At 38.9% G+C, this 24,726-nt stretch overlaps 4 protein-coding genes across 4 annotated transcripts; 3 read left to right on the top strand and 1 right to left on the bottom strand.

Moving 5' to 3' along the window:
• On the bottom strand, positions 1-4,136 carry LOC144852296 (uncharacterized). The gene is made up of 9 exons (XM_078710071.1): positions 4,057-4,136; positions 3,829-3,931; positions 3,536-3,687; positions 2,494-2,670; positions 2,134-2,201; positions 1,702-1,748; positions 1,445-1,481; positions 1,076-1,167; positions 1-240 (listed from the first exon to the last, which is right to left on the bottom strand). Exons 1-9 carry the CDS (start codon positions 4,134-4,136, stop codon positions 16-18), a joined length of 981 nt encoding a protein of 326 aa, XP_078566197.1. The 3' UTR covers positions 1-15.
• Positions 2,669-8,477, top strand: LOC144851798 (transmembrane protein 26-like). The gene is made up of 4 exons (XM_078709420.1): positions 2,669-2,764; positions 5,124-5,553; positions 6,612-6,786; positions 7,215-8,477. The coding sequence occupies exons 2-4, from the start codon at positions 5,324-5,326 to the stop codon at positions 7,956-7,958; spliced, it is 1,149 nt and encodes a 382-aa protein (XP_078565546.1). The 5' UTR covers positions 2,669-2,764; positions 5,124-5,323; the 3' UTR covers positions 7,959-8,477.
• Positions 8,478-12,226: 3,749 nt separating this feature from the next.
• On the top strand, positions 12,227-13,670 carry LOC144852295 (transmembrane protein 26-like). The gene is made up of 3 exons (XM_078710069.1): positions 12,227-12,417; positions 12,551-12,731; positions 13,113-13,670. The coding sequence occupies exons 1-3, from the start codon at positions 12,227-12,229 to the stop codon at positions 13,668-13,670; spliced, it is 930 nt and encodes a 309-aa protein (XP_078566195.1).
• Positions 13,671-17,688: 4,018 nt separating this feature from the next.
• LOC144851394 (uncharacterized) lies at positions 17,689-24,645 on the top strand. The gene is made up of 3 exons (XM_078708822.1): positions 17,689-17,786; positions 23,881-24,109; positions 24,197-24,645. Exons 1-3 carry the CDS (start codon positions 17,780-17,782, stop codon positions 24,348-24,350), a joined length of 390 nt encoding a protein of 129 aa, XP_078564948.1. The 5' UTR covers positions 17,689-17,779; the 3' UTR covers positions 24,351-24,645.
• Positions 24,646-24,726: the final 81 nt, after the last annotated feature.

The following is a 24,726-nucleotide window of genomic DNA, read 5'->3' as shown; positions in this document are numbered from 1 at the left end:
GGGCTACTAGCAGCTTTAAGTATAAACACCATCTCCGTGTATTTGGACTTTTAATCGTTCTAATTTATCTACAGCCTGTAAAGTAAGTTCGTGTTTCGGACCTAGAGCAGATTTGTAAGTGCGAACGATGTTCTGTAAAATAGGTTCCGCTTCTTGTTGAATTTGTAACATTATCGGAAATGGCAGACGGGTTCTTTCTGCTTTCCAATTCTCTCGGATGTCGGCCATGTGAGTCGGATGCTGGAATAAACAAAAATGCCTAAATAAAATGATTATATTACTAAAGCTCTGTCTACACTATCAAACTTTATGTGACAAAAAAGTGTGATGCACCAAAATATGGTAATTGTATGCCCAAATATGGTACTTATATGGTATTATCATGTCCATGGGCACATTACATTTTTTTGTCACATAAAGTTTGATAGTGTAGACAGAGCTGTCGGTTAAAGCTATTTTCACACTTAGGCCTATTCCGTTTTCACTCAATTATTTATATGATTTTTCATTATTTAACAACACAGAGCCGTCTTCTGTTTCGCGAAACGGAACAGTTGGGAATGCCCCTTTAATGTAACTTAAGCATATTTAAGCAAACTTTAAGTTTTGTTTGCCAAACTCGGAGTTTTCTTAAGTTTGCAAGTTTACCAAAGTTTTTCAACTGATTTTGCATATTAGCACACTAAACCTTTCTTGAGAACTCCGAGTTTGCTCGTTGCAAACCAAAGTTTACCAGCAGTGGAAACGATACGATCTATTTGGATTTACTGTATACTTGAAATTATAGTGGAATATAAATACAGGTATATAAAACAGGAACTATTTTGAACTTAACGCATAGAGACACCACACTAACTTACAGTATAGGTTGTCGCACCGTCGGTTTCAAAACAAAACATTTACGATATTATGAAGATTTAGTAATTCGTGTAAAATAGGGGGCGCAAAATAGAAAAAAATAACAGATTTGTAGTACAAAATAATCGGAATAATTTTTGTAAAGAAAAAATGTCAACAATTCAATGGATTTTGTATTCATATTTTGTATTAAAATTATCAATCAAAATCAGCTTACCTTGGAAAATGTATTGGTTAGATCAGAACTTTTCGATCTTATTTGCCATTTCTTTAGGCCTGTAACCATAGCGACCGAAGCTGCCACCGGTGCTATACAATAAAAAATAAATAAAGAAGGTAAAACATGTACACCGCCATTTTTATCATTATTATTGTTTAATTGTCTAAAAAACCGTTATCATCATTAGCAGAGCAGAGATCCTAAATCATTTTGTTTATTAAATCATACACATTATCAACAAAATTGTGTTTTTGCGCAATTTTAACAAAGTTCGCAATTCACCTTCGTTTCAATGGAAACATGGAATTCTCTGTCTTATTTCTTTGTGTTATTATTTCGAGATACCCTTTTCTTATCACATCTTACCTTTTGCCATTGGTCCAAATACACTGTTTTCACGTCCCTGCAAAAAGTATGGAAAACATTTAATTATTTTGTGTTAGCTCTTTAATTTATTATACAAATATGAAAATAAGCAGTTGAACAATCGAATATTTTTTTAATGAAAAACGAAAACTTGTACACAAAGTGTTATCTCTATACAAAATATTTATTATTCCGCCCTCTCTCTTTCCATTATGTTTCATTTGCGGTTTGTCGATTTCTTGGAAATGTTTACGTACCCTTGTTGGCCCAGTTTCGTCCGCCGCTGCAGCAGAAGGGGAATTCCCTATTAAAGGATAAAAAAGATAGCTTAATTCCTTTTACAAGGTGAATTATTAATAAACAGGACATAATTGAAGGGTTGATTTATCCATGATAAAAACAGACTTAAGCTCTGTCTACACTATCAAACTAGTGGGTCAAAAAATGTGCCCAAATATTTCCAAATATGGTAGTGACATGACATCATCATGTCCATATATGGGCACATCACATTTATTTGTCACATAAAGTTTGATAGTGTAGACAAGGCTTAGGCCTAACAGTTTTGTTAGGCTCATACGATAATAATCGGTTGCTGTATGTTTAGTAGTAATCCATTTTATGTCTCTGAAGTTGAGTTGTTGTTTGTTGTCGGACGACCGGTTTATTATACTTAGGCCTAATCTCACCTTTTATCTGAGAAAAAATAGAAGACAGCGGCTGGTTTTTCTGTACACCTTCTTTCTTGACATCTTTTCTGAAGAAAAAAAAACAAAGTTAAAGTAATAAAATAAAGTACCGTGACGTTCATTAAAGGACATGTGTGAAACGCCATGATGTCTACGATTAGTAGGCCTACATTTTCCTTAATCAACATTACTCATAATATTTAAACTTTCTCAGAGCACAATAAAAATAATATTACGTATATTGAGTAATAACAAAGATTGATATACGATCTTTGGTATTAATAATAGGCTAATAATAATTAATAATATCAACCATGAATCTTCTAATATATTGCTGCTTGATTGCCTTGATAAACCTACCCTTCCGTTTTAACATTAAATGGTGAGTCAGCATTCTCCACTACCTCGATGGCCGGCAATGGATCTATGTTCGAAGCAGCACCTGCTAAAGACTTTGTTTTCATCATACCCTTTATCATCTCTGCGATCTGTCTACACTCTTGGTCCTCCTCTTCCGCCGCAGAAGGACAGTCTTTTCTGTTTGTGAAAAAGTACAAAAAGGAAAAACGAATTTGGACATTTTTATAGATTCGAGGCCTTTACTTTATTAAACAAGAGAGGAAAATTAACGGTAGGTTACGGAATAAAGCTATTTGTTACATTTCTTCATGTTAGCAAAGTTTTTGATTTTATAACTACTGCATAGCTTTGTGTAATGGAGCTAAATTGTTGTTGGTAAGATGTTTCTTCATGAAGGGGGTTTTCACTGAGGCAACGCAAGGACACGTCCGATCATCCGGGCTGTCGCTTGTGGTGGGTCAGTTGCGTCTATGTGGGAACGGCTTTAACCCCTTGTATACTTTCAGCAAATGCGCGGAGTTTGTTTTTAGCTCACAGTGTAAAAGGCCTTTTGCTAGGCCAAACCAAACTGAGCCAACACTTTTCCAATAAACTGCAAACCACAACAATATGATATTGTATGAAACAATGACTTGAAAAAATACCTGTTTTTAGTCGCGTGGACGCGACTCTATAGTTCACTATGTCGGTCGGTCGGTCGGTCTGTCTGTCTGTCGGTCTGTCTGTCGGTCTGTCTGTCGGTCTGTCTGTCGGTCCGGTATCACTATGCATTGTAGCACGCGACTTAATGGCTGTTGGTCTTGTTCATTTTAGATTGAATTGTTCAACTACCTATCTATCTATCTATCTATCTTCATAGTATATTTGATTTATTGAAAAAACAAATTTTGTAGGGCTAAAATAAATTAAAGGGTTTTCCATACTTTTGGTAAAGTTGTTGAGATCATACTCTACCACCGTTTGTGTTGTACAGTCTTGTTGAACAACCAAGTTTTACTAAAGTACCGTACGATAGTTTAAAAGAGAAATACGTTATAATTACGTTGGTTTTTTATTTCGACGTTTTAAAGCTGGGCTTGGGGATAATTCATCATCGGCGTCACCCCCAACGACTGTACTGCTTTTGGAGTCGTTATCCTCGTCCGATTCTCTGTCGATCACCGACTGATCCGCGTCTGCAGAGTGGTTCGTCGGCTGAAATGGAAATATCAGAAATGTTTATTTTATCTTTATAGGCCTAGCCTAGGCTTAGAACCTTCCTTTCATCGGAATTGCGGGACACAATAGGTATAGGCCTAGTAGGCTAGGTTGGGTCTGTTATAAAACCAAAATTACCTTACTTACAACTATGGAATCGTGAATTGTCTCTGTTGAATCTTTTACAGAATCGTTCCACGATCGACCATCTGGGTGTTCTTGGCCATTCGAAAGAGCCGACCTGGTTAAATAAATATTAATATTAAAACTGAAATTTTAACCCATTTTTACCTTCCATGCTGACTTTCGACTATCATGAACAAATAATGCTTTGTGAACAAAATAATGTTTAATGTCTTACTGTACCTAGAATCCAGATTGCCTTGTAACTCAGTAGGCTTATTATTATGCTCTTCTGTAACACCACGCTGCATCTCACCTGACATACTATCAAATCAAAGTTCTTCAGACGAGAAAATATCTAATTCGTTACCAAAGAAAATTCCAGTCATAAATATGAAAATTAGAAAGAGTTGGAGATCAGAATAGGCTTAGTTCTTTATCACGCGTACTATACGCGCGCGTATTTTCGGTGGCAAAATGTGCGTATATTTTTTAAGCTACGTGAATTGCAAATAAATAGTTAATATTTCACGAGGCCTAGTATATTATGACATAAATACTTAATTTAATTCCATTATTGTATTCAAGTGTTTGACGTGTTTTTTTTTTTACAGCAATAATCCTATAATACCCAGTGTTTTTCAGTAGGCCTACAGTATCTAAAAATAAAATACTGTTAATGTAATATCGTCATGAATATTATGAATAATGATGATGATAATCTCTCTTTAGAAAGTGGTTATTATATTTAATGGTAATGGTACAGTTCTTGTTTTCATTTTTATTTTAATATAATCTTAAGTTACTTCTTTATTCCGGGAAAATGTCGAAATATTAAATCTCACTATTGCTGATTGTTACATTTACATGATTTAATTTCTTTAATTCGTTTTCTACGACATCTACTATCAGCCTCGAAATGTTTTGTTCGGAAATTATTGTACGCGTCCCTCCAAATGTAATGGTCCTACTGATGATCATATTGAACTAAACTGTGCTGTAACGCGGTTTACGAGATTTTGTTGTTACCATGTTTGTTCATACTTTATTTTAATTTTTGTTTGCGAATTCAATACTCGTATAAAATGAAATTTTACAGCAATAATTCTCATATACGATAGATATAGCCAGTATTTTCAATATTTCAATAAATGATCTGTAAAAATAACCACAATTCATACAATGCAGGTATCAAAATAGATTAGCATGGTATTGGATATTATTTAAAGCAACTGATAATTTTCCGTAACCTTCAGAAAATTGTCGGATTACATCCCTACTAAATCCGGGTTTTATTCTTTTATGATCAGGGAAGGTCGTGAAATGAATGACGTCTTTTTATTTGCAAATGAATAGGCGAGATAAGTATGCATGGACGCCATAGTTACTCTATTGTTTTCAATTAAATTGCTTTGTAACGACTATACGCGCACACACGAGAGGAGCTGCTGCTAACTCGGTTTAGGACGCTAAAGAAAGTATTTTGGAAAAGTGTGCTGTTTTCGACAAGATGGTGGTCCAAGACGACGAAGCTTCGTTGAGATCCACGTTGTTGTCAAAAAAAGTCGGAAGAGGACTGGTGGCCAGAGGTCTATTTACGGCACATGCTATGTTATGCGTGTACAAGGTGGCCTTCTTTGTGGAAAATAGCAAGCTATGGTTACTGTTACTCCTGTTGGGTACAATGTACATTGAATTTATTGTCTTGGTTTTAATTCGCAAAGGAAAAGAATGGAAATGGTATGTTTGACAATGTTATTACCTTTATATGAGTCTAGGATATCTAAAATTCTTGAAAGTTATAGTGTTAAGTAATAGCATATTATGTAGAGGAATTAGACATGTAGTAATCTTTCGTCTTTGAAGGGTAGGCTAAAAACCGGTTATATAATATTCAAACAAAATTAATCTGCGCCTGCGTATACGCACATGTATACACCGTTAATTTATGATCTTTGGTCGATCGTTGTCTCTAGAAAGGAACGCAACTGTCAACCCTCACTTGCGTTGCATATAGCCACGTACGCCCTTGCGTTACTTCCACGTGGTTACCAAGCTTAATGTTCTACTTTTCGTTTCCGAGTTTCATATTCTTAAATTAGATACAGCAGTATTTTTGTCCTTCCCTCTTTCTCTTCATTAAATGAAAGATCTCCAAGATAATTTATTCTGGATCTTAGTGACATATTGGTTTAATTCAATCTTTAACCAAATAAATCGTAGGCATATCCAACGTTTTGAAAATATTCTGTAATCGTATGGAAATTTTAAGCCATGCTTATTTTGGATAAGTGCCGGAAACGGTGCGGTCATGGTTTTCAACTATTTAAATACGGTAGCCTACATTACTCATGAAGAAAAAGCCGATTCATTAGGAGAACTATACTAAGAACCAGATTACTTTTAATCAATTACTATATCGAATCCCGTATCGAATAAAACAACCGATATAGACATGTAGACTAATTATATTATTTATGGCAGTACAGGACATTCTAAGTATTTATTGACGAAATACTTACTAAGTTGGATTCATGAATAGCACCACCAATAACCGTATTGTTAATGAAACACAATAATACTTTTTGTATTATCTAATGAGTACCACTTAAGGAAATTGTATTTACTCAAGTCAAATAACCGTACTCCAGAAATATCTGATTTGATACGACCGCAAACTTAAGCTCTCTAAACCCTTGAATAAAATAAATATTGAGTGTTAGGCCAGCTACCTTCTTTTCATTGAAATGCTAAAATTAAACTATTTATCCAAATTAACGAAAACAATTTTCTTTAAGGTTTTTTGTATCTATATTATGTTACCTGATGGTTGTAATCCCCGCTATTTGGCTTTTGGAAAAAGACGTGCTAGACGCAAGACTGGCGGTCAAGATGAACGGCGACGAAGATTGTGGAGTGTCAGCGCTGTCTACCAACAATACAATAGACTTTCTCTTGCTCTTTGGATTGGATGTAAGTATTACATTAAAACTGTAAGCCAGTACATAATTGTCAAGCCCCCTTGGACCAGAGGCCTGCAGGAGTACTGTATCATGGGAATCGATGTCTTGAACCTTATGAAATTATCCGATGAATCAGCTGAGGCCTACATTATAACAAACAGTTAGCTTTAAGGTACCACCAACTGTTTCAAGAAAAAAGTAAAGGAAGGTTGATATCGTCGATCGACGTTGTGGGTGTTGTTCTTCTGGAATAATGCTAGGCATGTAAATTCGAATCGAATTACTTTCATTGACTTGCTTTGTTAGTGTCTCCATGCAGCCTTTAATTCCGACAACCAAACATTGCTCTTTCAAAACTCTTTTCCCCGACCAGGAGGAAAGGACAGACTTGATTTAGAAAAATCATCTCATTAACCATGTTATCTTTTTCTTGTATAGGGTACATCAGAAAATTGGTCCCTGATTCTTCAGCAGTTACTGATATTCGTGCTTATAATTGGTCGTTGGATTCTTCCTCGTGGCGACCTAACTGGTGACCAACTTTCACAGCTTCTTCTAGTGTACATCGGCAGCGGCGCAGACATCTTGGAGTTCGCATCTGAAGGACTACGACTGGACGAAATTAAATGCGATATAACTATTATATATGTGATATTAACAATTTGGACAATTAGCCTGTTGCAGTTCACGCTACCTTTGACGGCGAAAACACGTCGGCGGCCAATTGCTAGAGCAGGCGGCGTTCGGAAAATACGGAATGGTATGGCTACTTGCTGCGCGACGGAGGTCTGGTCGATAATTGTTGTTGTAATGACCCAAGACGCACCGTTTCTTGTTGTTCGAATGTATCTGTTAATCAGTAAAAATGTAGTAAACGAACTTCTTATCTTTTTCGCCTGTAAAAATATTTTAACAATTCTGCTTCAAGGAAATCGGTTCCGCACAATAATGAAAGAAAGAATTGAAATACGAAGATCAAGACGGAACCGTTTTGCAGTAAGGTGGGTAGGTGCTACGCATGCGCAAAACAGTGAAGAGCATCAGAAAGATCCTGAAAGTGAAATTGAAGATCAAGATGACGCGGACTATGGAAATCCAGTGTCAGAAAAAGTAAATGACATAGAGACTGGAATAATTGAAACACCACAGGATATGGACAATGGCAACGTTGATGAATTATGAAACGAAAATACATAATAAATACTATTGTTTATTTAAATATAAGTTATCCAATGCAATGAATGTTTATATTTAGGGTACACTAGCAAACTTTTGTTTGCAATATACGAGTTTGCCACCACTGGAAAGGTTGTTCATATTGCAGACTATAAATCTGAGTATCACGTCCCGTACTGTAGTCATGTGATCCAGTATAGGAGCAGCCATAGTGGCCAAATCTAGCATAGTTCTAGCATAATTTTGACCAATCTGGCATCTACCATTTATCCTAGGAATAATTTTAGAAATAATCTGGCATAATTCTGATGAAAGGTTGTATCCCATGATTTTGGATTTTTCTAGCATTATTATTCATACATTATTTCGACAAAATCTAGAATAATTATAACCAAATCTATCATAATTTGACCAAAAAAACGATAACCTTTTTTATATTCGCTTTTGTGTTGTACATACAACATATTTAAATACCGTTTCCATCGCTGGCCACACTGCCCCAAACAGTACAGTGGCAAACTCGGAGTTACAGTAATGTCGACTAGGCTTAAGTCTCTTGTATCTTCTCATCTTAAATAGACCTATATATTGTTGCACATTATTGTCATTAATGTTTTATGACATCTTTGCGTAATTAATTATTCCTTCACCTAAATATTTCTTGTACGATCTTATCTTGAATAACTTTATTCTCAGAATAGAGGCATTATTCATTTTTTTATGCAGTGAATACTATGTGTCATTATTGACCACTAAGGAAGTAATTGTGTATCGTGTAGCTTGACATGAAACTGCATGTAGCTAGTAAAACTCACTGTTCCGTGGTAAACTAATTTAATTGTTCCGCTCTTATCCATTTGTGCTAAACTTATTGTAATATAATATATTTCCCTGTACCCCTTGTACGATTTTATATAGATAGAGAATGTATTCTCTATCTTTCTTCTCAGAATAGCGGCATTATTCATTGAGTAATACCTGTCATGTATTGTGTCAATTGACCATTAAGGAAATAGTTGCAGTTTGTCACGATGAAGATGAAGCCACTAATGTAAATTTTAGATACCATTAAGTTATTTAATTGTTCCGCTTATTTTTGTGCTAAAACTTATTGTAATACAATATAATATTTTTTAAACCTGTGGTTGTTGGTTATATTTCTTATTCACAGTTGGATATTCAGCTATCGTGTCGTAACATTCTTATATACCTGATAACACATTATTTTTGTGAGCAAAACATTTTTACTTACCGAAGTAGTCCGATAATACCCGAATTTTACCGAAATAGTTCGAGCAGTACTACTCTTCAAGTCAGCTTAATTTTGTTCAGGCCGAGTGTCGTCTTTTTGTAGACTCTCATCATGCCGGCTAACGACACACCTTCAGTGTGGGCGGTGTTACGTTCTATCAAATTTGGGCGATCGTTTCTGGCTAGATGTCTGTTTACGGCTCACGCTACATTGTGTGTATATCAGGCAACGTTTTTTGTAAAGAATTCCAATCTTTGGTTTTTGTTATTTTTACTTGTCGCTATGTATATTGAGTTTATTATTGTCGTTTTATATCGCAAAGGAAAAGAATGGAAATGGTAAGTGTTTGATATATGTCGTATTATTATATATATTATATTATTATTACTATATATATGAACTGATTTAGCAAAATATCCTGTACTTTATGTGACAAATAAAATGCGATGTGCCTATATATAGACATATCGATGTCATATCAATACCATATTTAAGCATATTACTACCATATTTGGGCACATCACACCTTTTTTTATCCCACTAGTTTGATAGTGTAGACAGAGCTTAACTCATCGATTAACCACCGTTATAACATTTCTTTCTCTCAGGTTTTTTGCTTGTATTCTGTGTTACCTAACGGTTGTTATCCCCTCTATCTGGATCCTTGAAAAGTACGTTCTGGACACCAGGCTTGCAGAAGTGAATACGAATGACGATAACGATTGTGGAATGTCAGAGATGCCTACAAACAACACTGTAGACTTCTGGTTGGAATTACCTGTATGTATTCATCTATCAGTACATAACAATATTTTTGTTTTCAGGAGGAATAGCACCTATCTGATAGGACAGTGATTAATTTACTATTGGTAATCCTTTGCGACATGTGCCTAAAGACATAAAACAAAATAAATAAAAATAAACTTTGTTTAAATTTATTTAGGCGACAAACAAAAGCTCCTTCCATTTTTTAAGAAGCTGCGATTCTACAAAAAAAGTCGCTTGAAGATTGGCACTAAAGGATATTATCTTAATTCGTCGTAGGAAGCTATGATAGACCGATTTCCTCATAAATTCTTAGTATGATGTAATATATTTTTATATTCTACTGTACTACTGTGTTGGTGACAATCACCACACATAACTTATCTCTTAATCATCACATTGGTTGCTTGCTTGTTTTAGAAAATTCGATAAACTACAAAATGGGTTATTATTTCATAAGCTATGTTCTTGTTTTTATAGAGTACAGCAGATAGCTGGTCATTAATTCTTCAGCAGTTACTGATATTCGTCCTTATAATTGGTCGTTGGATTCTTCCTCGTGGCAACCTAACTGGTGACCAACTTTCACAGCTTCTTCTGGTGTACATCGGCAGCGGCGCAGACATCTTAGAGTTCGCATCTGAAGGACTACGACTGGACGAAATTAAATACGATATAACTATAATATATGTGATATTAACAATTTGGACAATTAGCTTAGTGCACTTTACACTGCCTATGACGGCGAAGGCGAACACAGAGAGGCTGCCGAAATTAGCAGCAGGCGGCATCCAAAAACTACGGAATGGTATGGCTACTTGCTGCGCGACAGAGGTCTGGTCGATAATTGTTAATGTAATGACACAAGACGCACCGTTTCTTGTCGTTCGAATGTATTTGTTAATCGGTAAAAATGTAGTTAACGAACTTCTTATCTTCTTTGCCTGTAAAAATATCTTAACCATTCTACTTCAAGGAAATCGTTTCCGCGTGATATTGAAGGAAAGAATTCAACATCTAAGATCTCGACGCAGCAATTTTGCGCATAAATGGTTGTTAAGTTTTAGAAATACGCATGTGCAAACAGGAAAACAGCATAAAATGAGCGATGAGAGTCAACATGTGGAGGAGGAGGATGATGTATGTAAAATACTAAAGCCGGAAGAAAAGGATGTAGAAAGTGGTAATGGCGAGAATGAAAATGAAGTTGAATCGAAAAGCCAAAATGAATTAAGTTGTATTTCCATCATGGATGAACACAAATAATTATATTAATAGGAGTTTAAAGTATTTGACTCACAAGGTTTACCATGTATTTTCTCTGTAATCATTTTTATCTATTTTATTAGTATGTTTCAAAATGTCATCTAGTTGTAATTTGTTTATAAAAAATTAAAAGTACTATATAAATATTGTATCAAGACAAAGTTTGTATTTGCATAAGCTTTAGTCTATAATTATTATCATTACACACTTTGATCCATTGAAGTAGGGCACACTGGGGAAAAAATGTCATAACAGTCTGGTACAATACAAGGCCTAAGTCATAAGTATATTTTAAATCGATATCAAAAGAGAGCGGCTCGAATTGTTACAAAAAAGTAATTTTATTCATGTAAGAGGTAATGTATTATCCAAGAGCTGTCATGGCAAACTTTGAAGAGAAAAGAGATCTATCCCTAGCTAGTATAATGTGTGTTCACGGCATTGCGCCAACGAGATTATTAAACGAAATTGAGCTGATATTTATACCCACTTAACACGTAGAGTAGAACGCCTAAATATAACAATACCCTACTATACCAAAGATGAATTCGTTGTTAAAAGTTGCAGGCGCTAAAAATGGAATAACCTATACTAACTTAAATTAAATATTCTCCAGCAATTGCTATTATATAATTTCTTTTATCAAAACTAACACCTTTTTCTCCGATTTATTTTGTATGAAGACGAAGAACAAGGATAAATAATCCTGGATAAATAATTATTTTCCAACTTTTGTCAAACAAAATCCGGATACAAATTTAAACTTTCTGTTTCAATTGTTACAATGTAGTTAAAGCATTTCTTGTCCCGTACCTATTATATTATTGTTCTGTAGATTCAATACTCGGTATGTTTATAATACAATGCCGTTCAGAAATACTCGGAAATCTTCATTTAAAATATAATAATATAGTAAAAGGTGTATAATGGTAGATTATGGTACTTAACAACGCAATGATTCGATCTGTCGAGTTATTTCACAAACTTCACCATGGAAGGATCACATTCGGTTATTGGCCGAGGACTACTCGTTCGATTAATGTTCACAGCTCATGCAACACTGTGTGTTTACCAGGTTGCGTTTTTCGTTGAGCAGCCTTACATTTGGTTTTTCATGTTCCTTTTGGTGGTTCCGTACATTGAGTTCTTCGTTGTCATTCTCCAAAGAAAAGAATGGAAATGGTAGGGCCTATAGTATATATTTAGTTTTTAACATCAAACAAATACTGTAGATTTAAAATTGCGTTTAAATGTTTGAAAGATAAAAATAAATATACAATTTGTTAATAATTGAGTTATAATTTCTTTTATATAGGTATTCTATTACTGTTCTCTGTCATTTACTCGTCATTATTCCTGTTTTATGGATCTTAGAATTGAATTTCTTAGAAAATCATCTGGCGATAAGATCGAGCGATGATGATGATTGCGGGTTAGTGGACGATGAATCTGTCGATAATAAAACCATAGCCTTTATTGCAGTATTTGGCTTAGAAGTAAGATATGTTTCTTAATTAATGATGTGGTATAAGTTTCGCTAATTATTGGTTTTTAAAAAGGAACTACTAACTCATGTGTATTCAAAACCAGATGAACGTTTTTAATCATGATAGGTAAGACATCTGTGATCTAACGATAGTGACAAATTATTATTTCTTATAGGCATATAGGCGCTCATAATTTGATATTTTCTGCCTGTTATAACATTTGTTAACTCCGCCATTTTTAGATTTTTTATTTGTGCTTTTTGTAATATTGCCGATGTTGTTTATTTGTTCGTCTTGTTTCTTGTCTTTTTGACCGTTAATTTTAGAACGTAGGCCTATATAACAAAATTTATTTCGCATGAAATACTTTTACCGTTCTTAACGTTTTAGAATAACGGAGAAAACTGGTCATTGCTACTTCAGCAACTATTGATAATTGTACTTATTGTGGGCCATTGGATTCTTCCTCGTAGTAGAGAAATGACGAATGACGAACAGTATCAGCTCCTTCTGGTGTACATCGGTAGTGGTGCAGACATCCTAGAATTTTCAGTTGAAGGATTACGATTGGACGAGATACAGTGCAATACATCAATTATATACGCCATTCTTGTTATCTGGACATGTGGTCTTTTACAATTTACTATGCCTTTAACCAGGACAGCCCCAAAGGAACCCAAACATGACTCCGCTTGTGTTGTATTTAAACTGTGTAGGATATGTGTAGCTAAATTCTGGGGGACGCAGATATGGGCAATATTGGTAACCATATTGTTTCAAGACGGACCGTTTCTTGGTGTTCGGCTTTACCTTCTATTTCATAAACAAGTCGCCACTAAGTTTCTTATATTTTTCACGTGTAAGAATATCCTAACCATCGCACTGCAACTGAATAGGATCCGGGTCTTATTCAACAAAAGTCTCAATAAAATAGTTGTTATATACTGATAGCACTATTGGCTACACGGTCAAAATCATATAGCGTATGAATCAGATGCTATAGGCTAAAAGTTATGTATATATAGTATGGGCCAAGAACTTGTTAAACGTCAACCTATTAATCAATTTCAGGGGAGCGGGGACGGTTTTTTATATAATGTTTTCCTCTTAAAAGCACTAAATTGTAACACATCGACTTTGATTTATGCTACCATTTCGAATTAAACTAACACCGACTCTTTAAAACATGAAAAATGAATCACATGCATTTAACAATTCCAAGAAAACCATGGACAGGGCTTAAGAACAAATGTTTTCCCTCCCTCCTCCATGATTGTTATAACACATAATGGAGAGAAGGATGTATCTGGATGTCACCCATTACTGGTTTCACTTCAACTTTATAATTAGATCTTATTAGAACAGGGCGATAAAGGTTATTTTTCTCTGAGCATCCCTGTTTCCTCTGCATTGAAAACTTATTGCTTATACATTATTTGCTCATTACTTTTACGCAGTTTAGTTTAGTTTAGTTTAGTTATAATGGGAGTTTACACTGGTGAATGTCCATTTACTAATTAAACGATTTAAGACAGAACATGTTGTATGCGTTTTTCTTGTGTTATAAGTTCGTTACTCATTGCCGTAGTCTCTGAGCAGCGAAATAATTTTCTAATCATTTTGAGTCATGAGATACGGTAGTACTGCACTTAGTCATATACAGTTTAAACACATACCCGTTTGTTGATATTCTATTCTGTCGAGATAATCCAGTGGCGTTTACAATACCGGGAATTCTTCACACAAATAATAATAATGATGATAATGATGATGATGATGATGATGTTGCTGATGATGATGATGATGATGTTGCTGATGATGATGATGAAGATGATGATGATGATGATGATGAAGATGTTGCTGATGATGATGATGATGATGATGATGATGTTGCTGATGATGATGATGATGATGAAGATGAAGATGATGATGATGATGATGATGATGATGATTAAGATGATGATGATGAAGATGTTGCTGCTGATGATGATGATGATGATGATGTTGCTGATGATGATGATGATGATGATGATGATGAAGATGATGATGTTGCTGATGATGATGATGATGTTGCTGATGATGATGATGATGATGATGATGATGATTAAGATTATGATGATGATGATGATGATGATGATGATGATGAAGATGATGATGATGATGAAGATGATGTTGATGACGACCCACGACATGAAAAAAAGGTACAGAATAGTATAGAACGCGCTATCTAACAAAAAGCGATTGATGACAAGACGATAACAGTTTGTGTCAGCTTTACTCATAAAATATAATTTTCTAGTCATTTTGGGTCATTAGATAGACACTCTGGAGACACAACATGTATTAAACACTTACCATCCTTGATGATGGAATCAACTTTCTGTTTATTGATACTCTCAGTATAAAAATATTCGAGATATTGTTGAGATAATCCAGTTGCGTTTATACCGAGAATTCTTCCCACAAATAATAATACCTAAAAGTATGTTCTTATCAAGGTATTAAAGGTGGATATGCATAATGGGTTTATGACTATCGATCCTTGAATTCTTAGATCAACGCGATGTTTGTATAATCCTAAATTCGGGATAAAAGGATATAGAACGTGTGGAATTGTTATAACACATAATGGAGAGAATGTATCTGGTTGTCACCCATCACTGGTTTCACTTCAACTTTCTGTTTACTATCAATTGTGATTTTTCACTGTTTTATAAACTTTATTTATTAATAATGGCCTATACAATATTATTCTATTCAACTCGGTATGTTTAGATAATCCAGTAAATAAGTTAAGATATTTTCTTGTCAAGAAATTATAGGTGAGTAAGCTTGAGGTTTATGTCAATCATCGGTCCAGAAAATACTTAAAGAAACGCAATTTGATCTGTCGAGTTAGTTCACAAACATCACCATGGCAGAAACCGTATTGATTTTGCGAGGACTGCTGGCTCGATTCATATTCACGGCTCATGCAACGTTTTGTGTTTACCATGTTTCATTTTTCATTGATGTATGGTTTTTTATGTTGCTGTTGGTTGCAATGTACGTGGAGTTTTTTGTCGTCGCTGTGGTTCGCAAAGGAAAGGAATTGACATGGTAGTATTTACTCTTAAATATCAAAGTACTTTAAGAAAATAATCATAGACTTAAAAAATGTTTCAATGTTTGTTTTGTTTATCAATTAAGTTGAGATCATTCTTTCAGGTTTTTTGGTTGTGTTCTGTGCTACTTAATCGTCGTTATTCCCGTTTTATGGATCTTGGAATTGCATGTATTGGAAAGTCGTATGAAAATAAGAACGAGTGATGACGACGATTGCGGACATATGGAACAACCTGCCGATAATAGAACCATAGAATTTATTGCAGTGCTTGGCTTAGAAGTAAGTAACCATTCTGTGTCTTGCATATTAATAATGAGGTATAGTAAGATAAATGTAAAACACGTGATCGAAATTCACTGTAAAAAACGTATTTTGTACCCACTTTTTCCACACATTTAGTCTTAAACATGTTTAGATATGAAACATGTTTAGGTTTTAAACACATTCTAAACATGTACAGTAGTCTTTATCCAACTCAACGCATCAGTGACGTGTTGATTGTTAAACATGTGGAGCAATATAAAGACACGTTTAGGTTTTGAACGTGTTGCCATGTGTGGAGCTCATGGAGCTTTTTTCCGCCATAATAAAATCGTACCAACATGTTGACTGCTAAACATGTGGATAAATTGAACATAATAGTGACCTGTTGATGAGTGGAGGAAAACAGCATGTAGGCCTAGCTATAAACACGTTTAAACACGCTGAACATGTAACTACATGTTTAAAAGCTCCACACTGTTTTTACAGTATTAAAATATCAATGAATACCGTACGCATTTCGCATGAAATACATTTACCATTCTTTATGTTTTAGAGTAATGAGGAAAACTGGTCGTTGATTCTTCAGCAACTATTAATATTTGTACTCATTGCGGGCCATTGGATTCTCCCTCGTGGAGAAATGAAAGTTGAGAAACACTCTGAGCTGCTACTGGTGTACGTTGGTAGTGGTGCAGACATCTTAGAATTTGCAGCTGAGGGCTTGCGATTGGACAGGATATGGTGCAATGAAGCTATAATATGCACGATTCTTGTTATCTGGACCTGTGGTCTTTTACAATTTACATTGCCTTTGACAAAAACCTACCGAAATCCTAATAAAAAATCCAACAGATGTGTGGCTAAGTGTTGGGGGACGGAGATTTGGGCAATATTGGTTACAATTTTGTTTCAAGACGGACCGTTTCTTGGTGTTCGGGTTTATCTTCTGCTTTACAAAAAAGTCATGAATGAGTTTCTTCTGTTTTTCACGTGCAAGAACATAGTAACCATTGTACTGCAATTGTACAGGATGCGCATTTTATACAAAGAAAATCCCCAAAAAAATATCTATAATCTCGTACGGACAATGTTGAGGTTTCGCAAACCAACTATAAATGAGGAACCGAAATTTGAGCTGCTGACTCCCTCTAATTAGGCCGATTAGTATAAGGCCTAAAGCGTATTGATCATATATTCGTAGTACAAAACGAATTTATAGTTTTTCAGCTATTTTCTCACCTTTTGCAATGAATCAAGAATAATCATGATCATATAAATATAGATAATTATTGAAATTTACTAAAAATTCGAGGTTAATTTGACGTTTTAAAGTTCATGAAGTTAAACATTTTTATTTTCTCAAAAACTTGCACCTAGGCCTAGAGAAATAAACCGTTTTTGTTGGGTATGAATTTTATATGTATTGTAACGAATATGGGTAAATGCTGCCCTCTATTTGTTTGTGATATGGGGGTATACTCCTAATTGATGGAAGAGCTTTTTGTTCCTGTTTTATTGGTCAGATTAATGTGATAGAGGGGTGGGTATTTAATAATGTAATGGAGGGAGATGTGGAGAACGGCAGTTGATCTCTGGATTTGATAAGGACTAGACCCTGTCTGATTGTCTGGGAGCTATCTATTGCACAGTACAACATTCATTCCTTTTGCGATTGTATTAGTTCTTAATGAAGGGTAAGTTGAATAATAAATACTACCTGGAAGATAAAAGTGATTTCGTGTTGCCATTATTTCTGTATTGATTTCGATTGAAGTCCACGGTGTACAACTGTGGCCTTACTCACCTTCCTCTACGAAAGTCATCCGTAGAGGAACAAAAACCAGAAGTTTCGTTACATTGGTGTCAGAAGTGGGATTATTTATTACATCTGTATCACTTTTGTCATATTGATTAATTGTGTGAAATCCAAATATGGAGGCGAATATTGATGTTATCCAAGAACAAATACTTAAGTTAGAACAAGAGTGTAAGGCATTGGAGGCGCAAGGGCAAACCCAGGCTAAAGTTAGCTTACCTGAGGTGTTTACAACACCCGAGTATCGACTGCCTGTTAGGCCTAGGCCACCCGCTCCTACCAGTACACCGTTTAGTTCAATAAACGATAAATCCAGACTACATGCACTGTTGGAACCGGAATCTGGTTATAGATCTGGATTTGACAAGTCAGGCCCAAACCAGTTAGGCCCACGCCAGCTAGGTTTAAGCCAGACAGGCCCAAATCAGTTAGGCCCAAGCCAACTAGGTTTAAGCCAGACAGGCCCAAACCAGTTAGGCCCAAGCCAGCTAGGTTTAAGCCAGTCGGGCCCAAACCAGTTAGGCCCAAGCCAGCTAGGTTTAAGCCAGACAGGCCCAAACCAGTTAGGCCCAAGCCAGCTAGGTCTAAGCCAGTCAACTCCAAACCAGTTAGGCCCAAGCCAGCTAGGTTTAAGCCAGACAGGCCCAAACCAGTTAGGCCCAAGCCAGCTAGGTCTAAGCCAGTCAACTCCAAACCAGTTAGGCATAAGCCAGCTAGGCTTAAGCCAGTCAGGCCCAAACCAGTTAGGCCCAAGCCAGCTAGGTTTAAGCCAGACAGGCCCAAACCAACTTGGTTTAAGCCAGTCGAGCCCAAACCAGTTAGGCCTAAGCCAGCTAGGTTTAAGCCAGTCAACTCCAAGCCAGCTAGGTTTAAGCCCGTCGGGCCCAAACCAGCTAGGCCCAAACCAGCTAGGTTTAAGCCAGTCAGGCCAAGACCAGCTAGACCCAAGCCAGGTATCGATGTTTAGTACATTACGGGGTATAAACTCAATCTGGCCTGGAGAGTCAAATTACCAGGTGCGGAATAGGGCACCAGGCAACCTACCTGTGGTACCTAACCCTGCCCAGACACCTAGTCTAGTGAGTGTCCCCGGAAGTCGGGACAAGGAGACATGTGTGCCTGGAAATGTTACGATGGTCCAAGGTACAGGTAGTGAACGGGAAGCCAGTACTCCACCCTGGCCTCTAGAACGACAGAATGCCATTGTTGGCCCAGAGGCGTTCGAGAAGTGCTTTGGGGTGAAGCGACCAGTCATCAACCCAGATCGCTATGAAGGCAAGGTGCCATGGAGGGAGTATCGCACTCACTTCGAATCTTGTCGAAAAGCGAATCAGTGGACGGACGAGAAAGCAGCTACCTTCCTGGCAGCTTGTCTCAAAGGTCCGGCACTTGGAGTGCTGAGTAATTTTCCAGGAGGGAATTACACGTTTGATGGGTTAGTGAAAACTTTGGAACGGCGATTCGGAACAGCTCAACAAGCCGAGAACTACTTGCTTGAGCTAAGGCTACGCAGGCAGAAACCAGGCGAAGGATTACAAGCGCTAGGCCAATCGATTCGTGAGTTGGCCATGCGAGCATATCCTGACCTTAAAGAGGAGCAGAGGGAGAGGCTGGCCAAGGGCCACTTTATGGAAGCTGTTCATGACCCAGAATTGAGAGCTGGTGTGTTTAGGGCGTGTCCGACTACATTAGATGGGGCTATTACAGCCGCTCTAAACGCTGAAGGCTTTAAGATGTTGGAAAACCAGCGATCGGATAACGGCCTTAACAAACCTGCCCGTGTACGAGTAGTTCACAATAACGATGGGGAGTCTGTAAGGCTAGCTCAGGTGGAACGAGCGGTAGCGGACATGGCCCGGCAGATTGCAGGCCAATCATTAGGTCCAGGCCGGAATGATGTTCCACCACCTAAAATGGCGAATAAAAGGGCTGTCGGGAACAGAACGTGCTTCCGTTGTGGGAAGGAAGGACATTTTGCCAGGGAGTGCAATGCTGACATTGAAAGGCAGACTCCGTCGGGAAACGAAACGCAACCAACCCCGAGGTCCGGGGGAAGGTTGTAAGCAGACAAGGACCTAAGAAGCGGAAACGAAAGCAGAAACGGAAGGGGAAGCGGCACTTGTCTCTGTCTGATCCAAAAGATGGATTGTACGTGGTAGCTAAGGTGAATCAGGTGGAATCCCACCTTCTAGTCGACGCTGGCGCTTCTCACACTTTCCTTTCCATGTCCTTTTTCAATCAAATACCGGCAGAACAGCGGCCCGAACTAGCCACCTTCGGTAGTGCCATTCACCAGGTGGACGGAGGAACGTTCCAGGCCCGTGGCAAGGCCCGGGTGACAGTACAAGTCGGCCGTAAGAGTCGTCAGGTAGATGCACTGATTGCGGATATTCAACCGTCCGGTATAATTGGGATGGATTTCCTCATGATGGTCGGTGGAAACATTGATTTGCGGACCTTGAAGTTACAAATGGAGGACGATGTTGTTGCGTTTGCAAGCAAAGATGGTAATCCATTCGAACCTAAAATATTTGTCAGAGAGTCAGTAGAAATATTACCCGGACATGAACACCTGATAACGGGTTATTCCAACCGGGCAGAGGGCCTAGTCGGCCCTAGGATGGTTGAGCCTCTGGAGGTGGAGGAACTAACTGGGAACGGACTGATTTTAGCCCGAACGCTAGTGGGTGATAAAACAACTGCAATTCCGTTACGAGTATACAATCCCGGAGATACCACTCGGATGCTACATGCGGATACCACAATAGGTGTTTTGACACCTGTGGTCACGATCGAAGGAGAGCTAGAAGAACAGCGTTATAAGTCGGACAAGGAGAATCAGGTTCCAACTTTCTTGTCTGACCTGTATTCCAGAAGCTGTGTTGCGGTGAAGGCACAAGAGAAGGGGAGGATCGCTAAGCTACTCAATGAGTACCAGTCTGTCTTCTCGAAAGGGGACCATGACTTGGGTCGCACAGACATTGTAAAACACTCTATAAACACCGGTGACAGCATACCGATCCGGGAGCAACCACGGCGGCACCCGGTACGCTACCAGGAGGAGATAAGTCGACAGGTGGATGACCTGCTGACCCGGGGTATCATCGAACCTACGGAAAGTCCTTGGGCTGCAAACATCGTATTAGTAGCTAAGAAAGATGGCTCGAAAAGATTTTGTGTCGATTACAGGCGGCTTAACGACGCCACCATTAAAGATGCATATCCGATCCCTCGGATAGATGACTCCCTGGATGCCCTGGCTGGTGCCAGGTGTTTCTCTACCCTAGACCTAGCCTCTGGCTATTGGCAGGTGGAGCTGGACACAGATGCTAGAAGGAAAGCAGCGTTTGTTGTGAGAGGAGGGCACTACAGCTGGAAGGTTATGCCTTTCGGGTTATGTAACGCACCCTCGACCTTCGAACGTTTGATGGAAAGGGTCTTGCAAGGCCTGCAGTGGGAAACTCTACTCATCTACCTGGACGACATTATCGTCTACGGAAAGGATGTCAGTGAAAATATTGAACGGCTGAGTGAAGTTTTTCGAAGACTGCAGAATGCAGGGCTAAAATTAAAACCAAACAAATGTCACTTGTTCCAGTCAGAAGTACTGTACCTGGGGCACATTGTGTCCGCACAAGGGATTAGCACCGATCCTTCAAAAATAGAGACTGTACGGGATTGGCCACACCCTGTAAGTGTACGGGATGTGCGTAGCTTCCTGGGCCTAGCCTCGTACTATAGGCGGTTTATTAAAGACTTCTCCAGCCTCGCTCGCCCACTGTACCAGTTAACCGAGAAGGCCAGACCCTTTGCGTGGAGAACAGAGCAGGAACAGTCATTCCAGACACTGAAGGAAAAACTACAACAGTCTCCTATACTAGCCTATCCAAGAGCTGAGGGTGAGTTCATACTTGACACTGATGCCAGTAATGTGGGGATTGGTGGAGTCCTGTCACAAGTTCAAAATGGCGAAGAGAAGGTGATCAGCTATGCTAGCCGAACCTTGGGGAAAGCCGAAAGGAACTATTGCGTGACCCGCCGTGAACTCCTGGCTGTTGTAGTGTACCTCAAACATTTCAGACAGTATTTGTATGGGAGGCCTTTAAAAATCAGGACCGACCATGCTTCGCTAAAATGGCTCATGAATTTCAAGAATCCAGAAGGGCAGCTAGCTCGGTGGTTTGAGATAATTGCAGAGTACCAGTTAGAAATACAACACCGCCCGGGGTCCCGACATGGGAATGCCGACGCTTTGTCTCGTCGCCCATGTAAACAGTGTGGGCGAACTAACAATGACGCGGATGCGGCTGATACAGAACCAGAAGAACCAGGCACTTCGCCTCAGCCATTTCTAAGGTTGACAAGGTTGATACCAGACATGAGTGACCTCAATCTTCGTGAGGAACAGTTGAAGGACCCGTCATTATCTTGGGTGATTAGGGCCAAAGAGTCGGAAAGCCCTCGGCCTGAGTGGGGCGAAGTGGATCCGATTGATAGACCCTTGTGGGTTCTTTGGGACGTACTAGAGGTTTGCGGAGGAGTACTGTACAGACGATGGGAATCTCATGATGGCCAAGAACAAGCGTACCGGTTAGTAGTACCTACGTCAATGCGAGAAAACACGATACGTGAGTTACATGGAGGACGAACGGGTGGTCATCTGGGGCAGCGCAAAACGCTTGCACTACTAAAGCAGCGCTATTACTGGCCACAAATGTATTTGTCAGTAAGAACCTGTTTACAGAGATGCGATCCATGTGCCAGCAAAAAGGGTCCAAATCCCAAGAAACGGGCGCCACTGCATCATTGGCCAGTATCCGAAACATTAGAACGTGTGGCGATGGATATCCTCGGTCCGTTACCAGAGACTGACAGCGGAAATAAATACGTCTTGGTTGTGGGAGACTATCTAAGTAAATGGGTAGAGGCCTATGCCTTGCCCAACCAAACAGCTGCGACTGTTGCCAAGGCTTTAGTCGACAATTTCTTACTCCGATTCGGCGTACCACGCCAACTACACACCGACCAAGGTAGAAACTTTGAGTCACAGGTGTTGGCAGAAATATGCACCCTGTTAGGGATAACAAAAACCCGAACTACCCCGTATAATCCGAAATCGGACGGAATGGTAGAAAGGTTTAATCGAACGTTAGTGACCATAGTTTCCTTAATGCTAGACCCAGTCCGCAAACAGAAGGATTGGGATGAATGGTTACCCTACGCCACGTTTGCGTATAGATGCACGCCTCAAGAGTCGACAGGGGAAACCCCGAATATGCTGATGTTAGGCAGAGAAGTACAGCTGCCCGTGGACCTTGCTTTCCCGTCACCCCCACCCGTGGGTGAGGCAGAGAGTAGCGAAGGAGGTACCGTAACCGCCTCCTACGTACGAGAGAAGATACAGAAGGCCATTGCAAGGGCTCGGGAGGTCCTTAAATCTAGTGCCCGCCGACAGAAGTCTACATACGACCGGCTGGCAAGAGATCCCCAAATAGCCGTGGGAGATTGGGTGTGGATGTTTGACCATACTAAGAGAAAGGGGCTTGCTCCAAAGTTGGAATGCCGCTGGAAAGGCCCCTACCTGATCATAGAAAAACTTACGGACATTACCTTTCGTCTAAAACTGACTAGGTCTGGGAAGAAGAAGGTGGTTCACTGCGATCAGTTGAAACCTTACCAAGGCAACCATGCCCCTGATTGGGGAACTTGCCATTTACTGGAGCCTCTCGAAGGTGTACCCGAAACCGAAGAGGCTACAGAACCACATGAGGAGCCTCTCGAAGGTGCACCCGAATCCGAAGAGGCTACAGAACAACATGAAAGGGTATCCGGAGCCGATGATCCTGGCTCTCTAGTACCTGAACTGAATCTGCGGCGCAACCCAAGGCGAGACCGCCGGCTGCCTGTTAGGTTCAGGGATAATGTAACTGATAATGAAACTGATAATGAAACTGATCCTTCTCTTTTTGCAGATTCTGAGGAAACCAGTGTTCCTGTAGCGGCTCGCGGGGTGCGAGTAGAGAGGAGGTATCCTTGCCATATTTGTGGAGGGAACTTCAGGTCCAGAAACAATCTCCGGGGACATCTACGAAGGACCCACAATCGTCATAAGGCGGAACGACACCAGTCTTTGCCACAGGAGCCGGCTTATGTTGATGCACTAACCCTGTCTCCAGGAAGTGAGTCATTAGTAAGGGAAGCGTTGACCGAAAGCCCTGTACGCAAGCAGCAGAAGATGAAGACTACAGGAGGGAAACCGCCGTTGTTATCTCAGTTAGAGAGGAACAGCCTGGTGACTAGTATGGATGCTAACAGACCACCGCTAGACGCTACATTGGTAGATAGAACAGTTGAAGTCGTGGTAAAATACGAGACAACGTACCTTGAAGATGGACAAACAGTACAAATCGACAGAGAAACAAGAACCTATAAGTTAGAGTAACGTCAGGCATAGTAGACCCTGAACGTCTTAATTTTAAAAGAAGAATTTGTTAGATAGTTGTGTTATGGTTGATATTTGGGGACAAATATGTGTTAGAAGGGGGCAATGTAACGAATATGGGTAAATGCTGCCCTCTATTTGTTTGTGATATGGGGGTATACTCCTAATTGATGGAAGAGCTTTTTGTTCCTGTTTTATTGGTCAGATTAATGTGATAGAGGGGTGGGTATTTAATAATGTAATGGAGGGAGATGTGGAGAACGGCAGTTGATCTCTGGATTTGATAAGGACTAGACCCTGTCTGATTGTCTGGGAGCTATCTATTGCACAGTACAACATTCATTCCTTTTGCGATTGTATTAGTTCTTAATGAAGG

Source organism: Antedon bifida, chromosome 9 (genome assembly GCF_963402885.1).
Source record: "Antedon bifida chromosome 9, ecAntBifi1.1, whole genome shotgun sequence".
NCBI classification, from domain to species: Eukaryota; Metazoa; Echinodermata; class Crinoidea; order Comatulida; family Antedonidae; genus Antedon; species Antedon bifida.
The sequence above is the reverse complement of the archived record's forward strand: the minus strand, read 5'-3'. Positions and strand labels throughout refer to the sequence as shown.

Excerpts from the sequence above, each read along its gene's own strand:
- LOC144851394 (XM_078708822.1), top strand. Across the intron at positions 24,110-24,196 it reads GAGTCATTAGTAAGGGAAGC|CCTGGTGACTAGTATGGATG; the intron begins GTTGACCGAAAG and ends AGAGAGGAACAG.
- LOC144852296 (XM_078710071.1), bottom strand. The coding sequence starts at position 4,136 with ATGTCAGGTGAGATGCAGCGTGGTGTTACAGAAGAGCATAATAATAAG. Across the intron at positions 2,202-2,493 it reads TTTAATGTTAAAACGGAAGG|AAAAGATGTCAAGAAAGAAG; the intron begins GTAGGTTTATCA and ends TTTTTTCTTCAG. Across the intron at positions 1,168-1,444 it reads ATTTGGACCAATGGCAAAAG|CACCGGTGGCAGCTTCGGTC; the intron begins GTAAGATGTGAT and ends TTTATTGTATAG.
- LOC144851798 (XM_078709420.1), top strand. The coding sequence starts at position 5,324 with ATGGTGGTCCAAGACGACGAAGCTTCGTTGAGATCCACGTTGTTGTCA. Across the intron at positions 5,554-6,611 it reads AAAGGAAAAGAATGGAAATG|GTTTTTTGTATCTATATTAT; the intron begins GTATGTTTGACA and ends ATTTTCTTTAAG. Across the intron at positions 6,787-7,214 it reads TCTTGCTCTTTGGATTGGAT|GGTACATCAGAAAATTGGTC; the intron begins GTAAGTATTACA and ends TTTCTTGTATAG.
- LOC144852295 (XM_078710069.1), top strand. The coding sequence starts at position 12,227 with ATGGAAGGATCACATTCGGTTATTGGCCGAGGACTACTCGTTCGATTA. Across the intron at positions 12,418-12,550 it reads CAAAGAAAAGAATGGAAATG|GTATTCTATTACTGTTCTCT; the intron begins GTAGGGCCTATA and ends TCTTTTATATAG. Across the intron at positions 12,732-13,112 it reads TTGCAGTATTTGGCTTAGAA|AATAACGGAGAAAACTGGTC; the intron begins GTAAGATATGTT and ends TTAACGTTTTAG.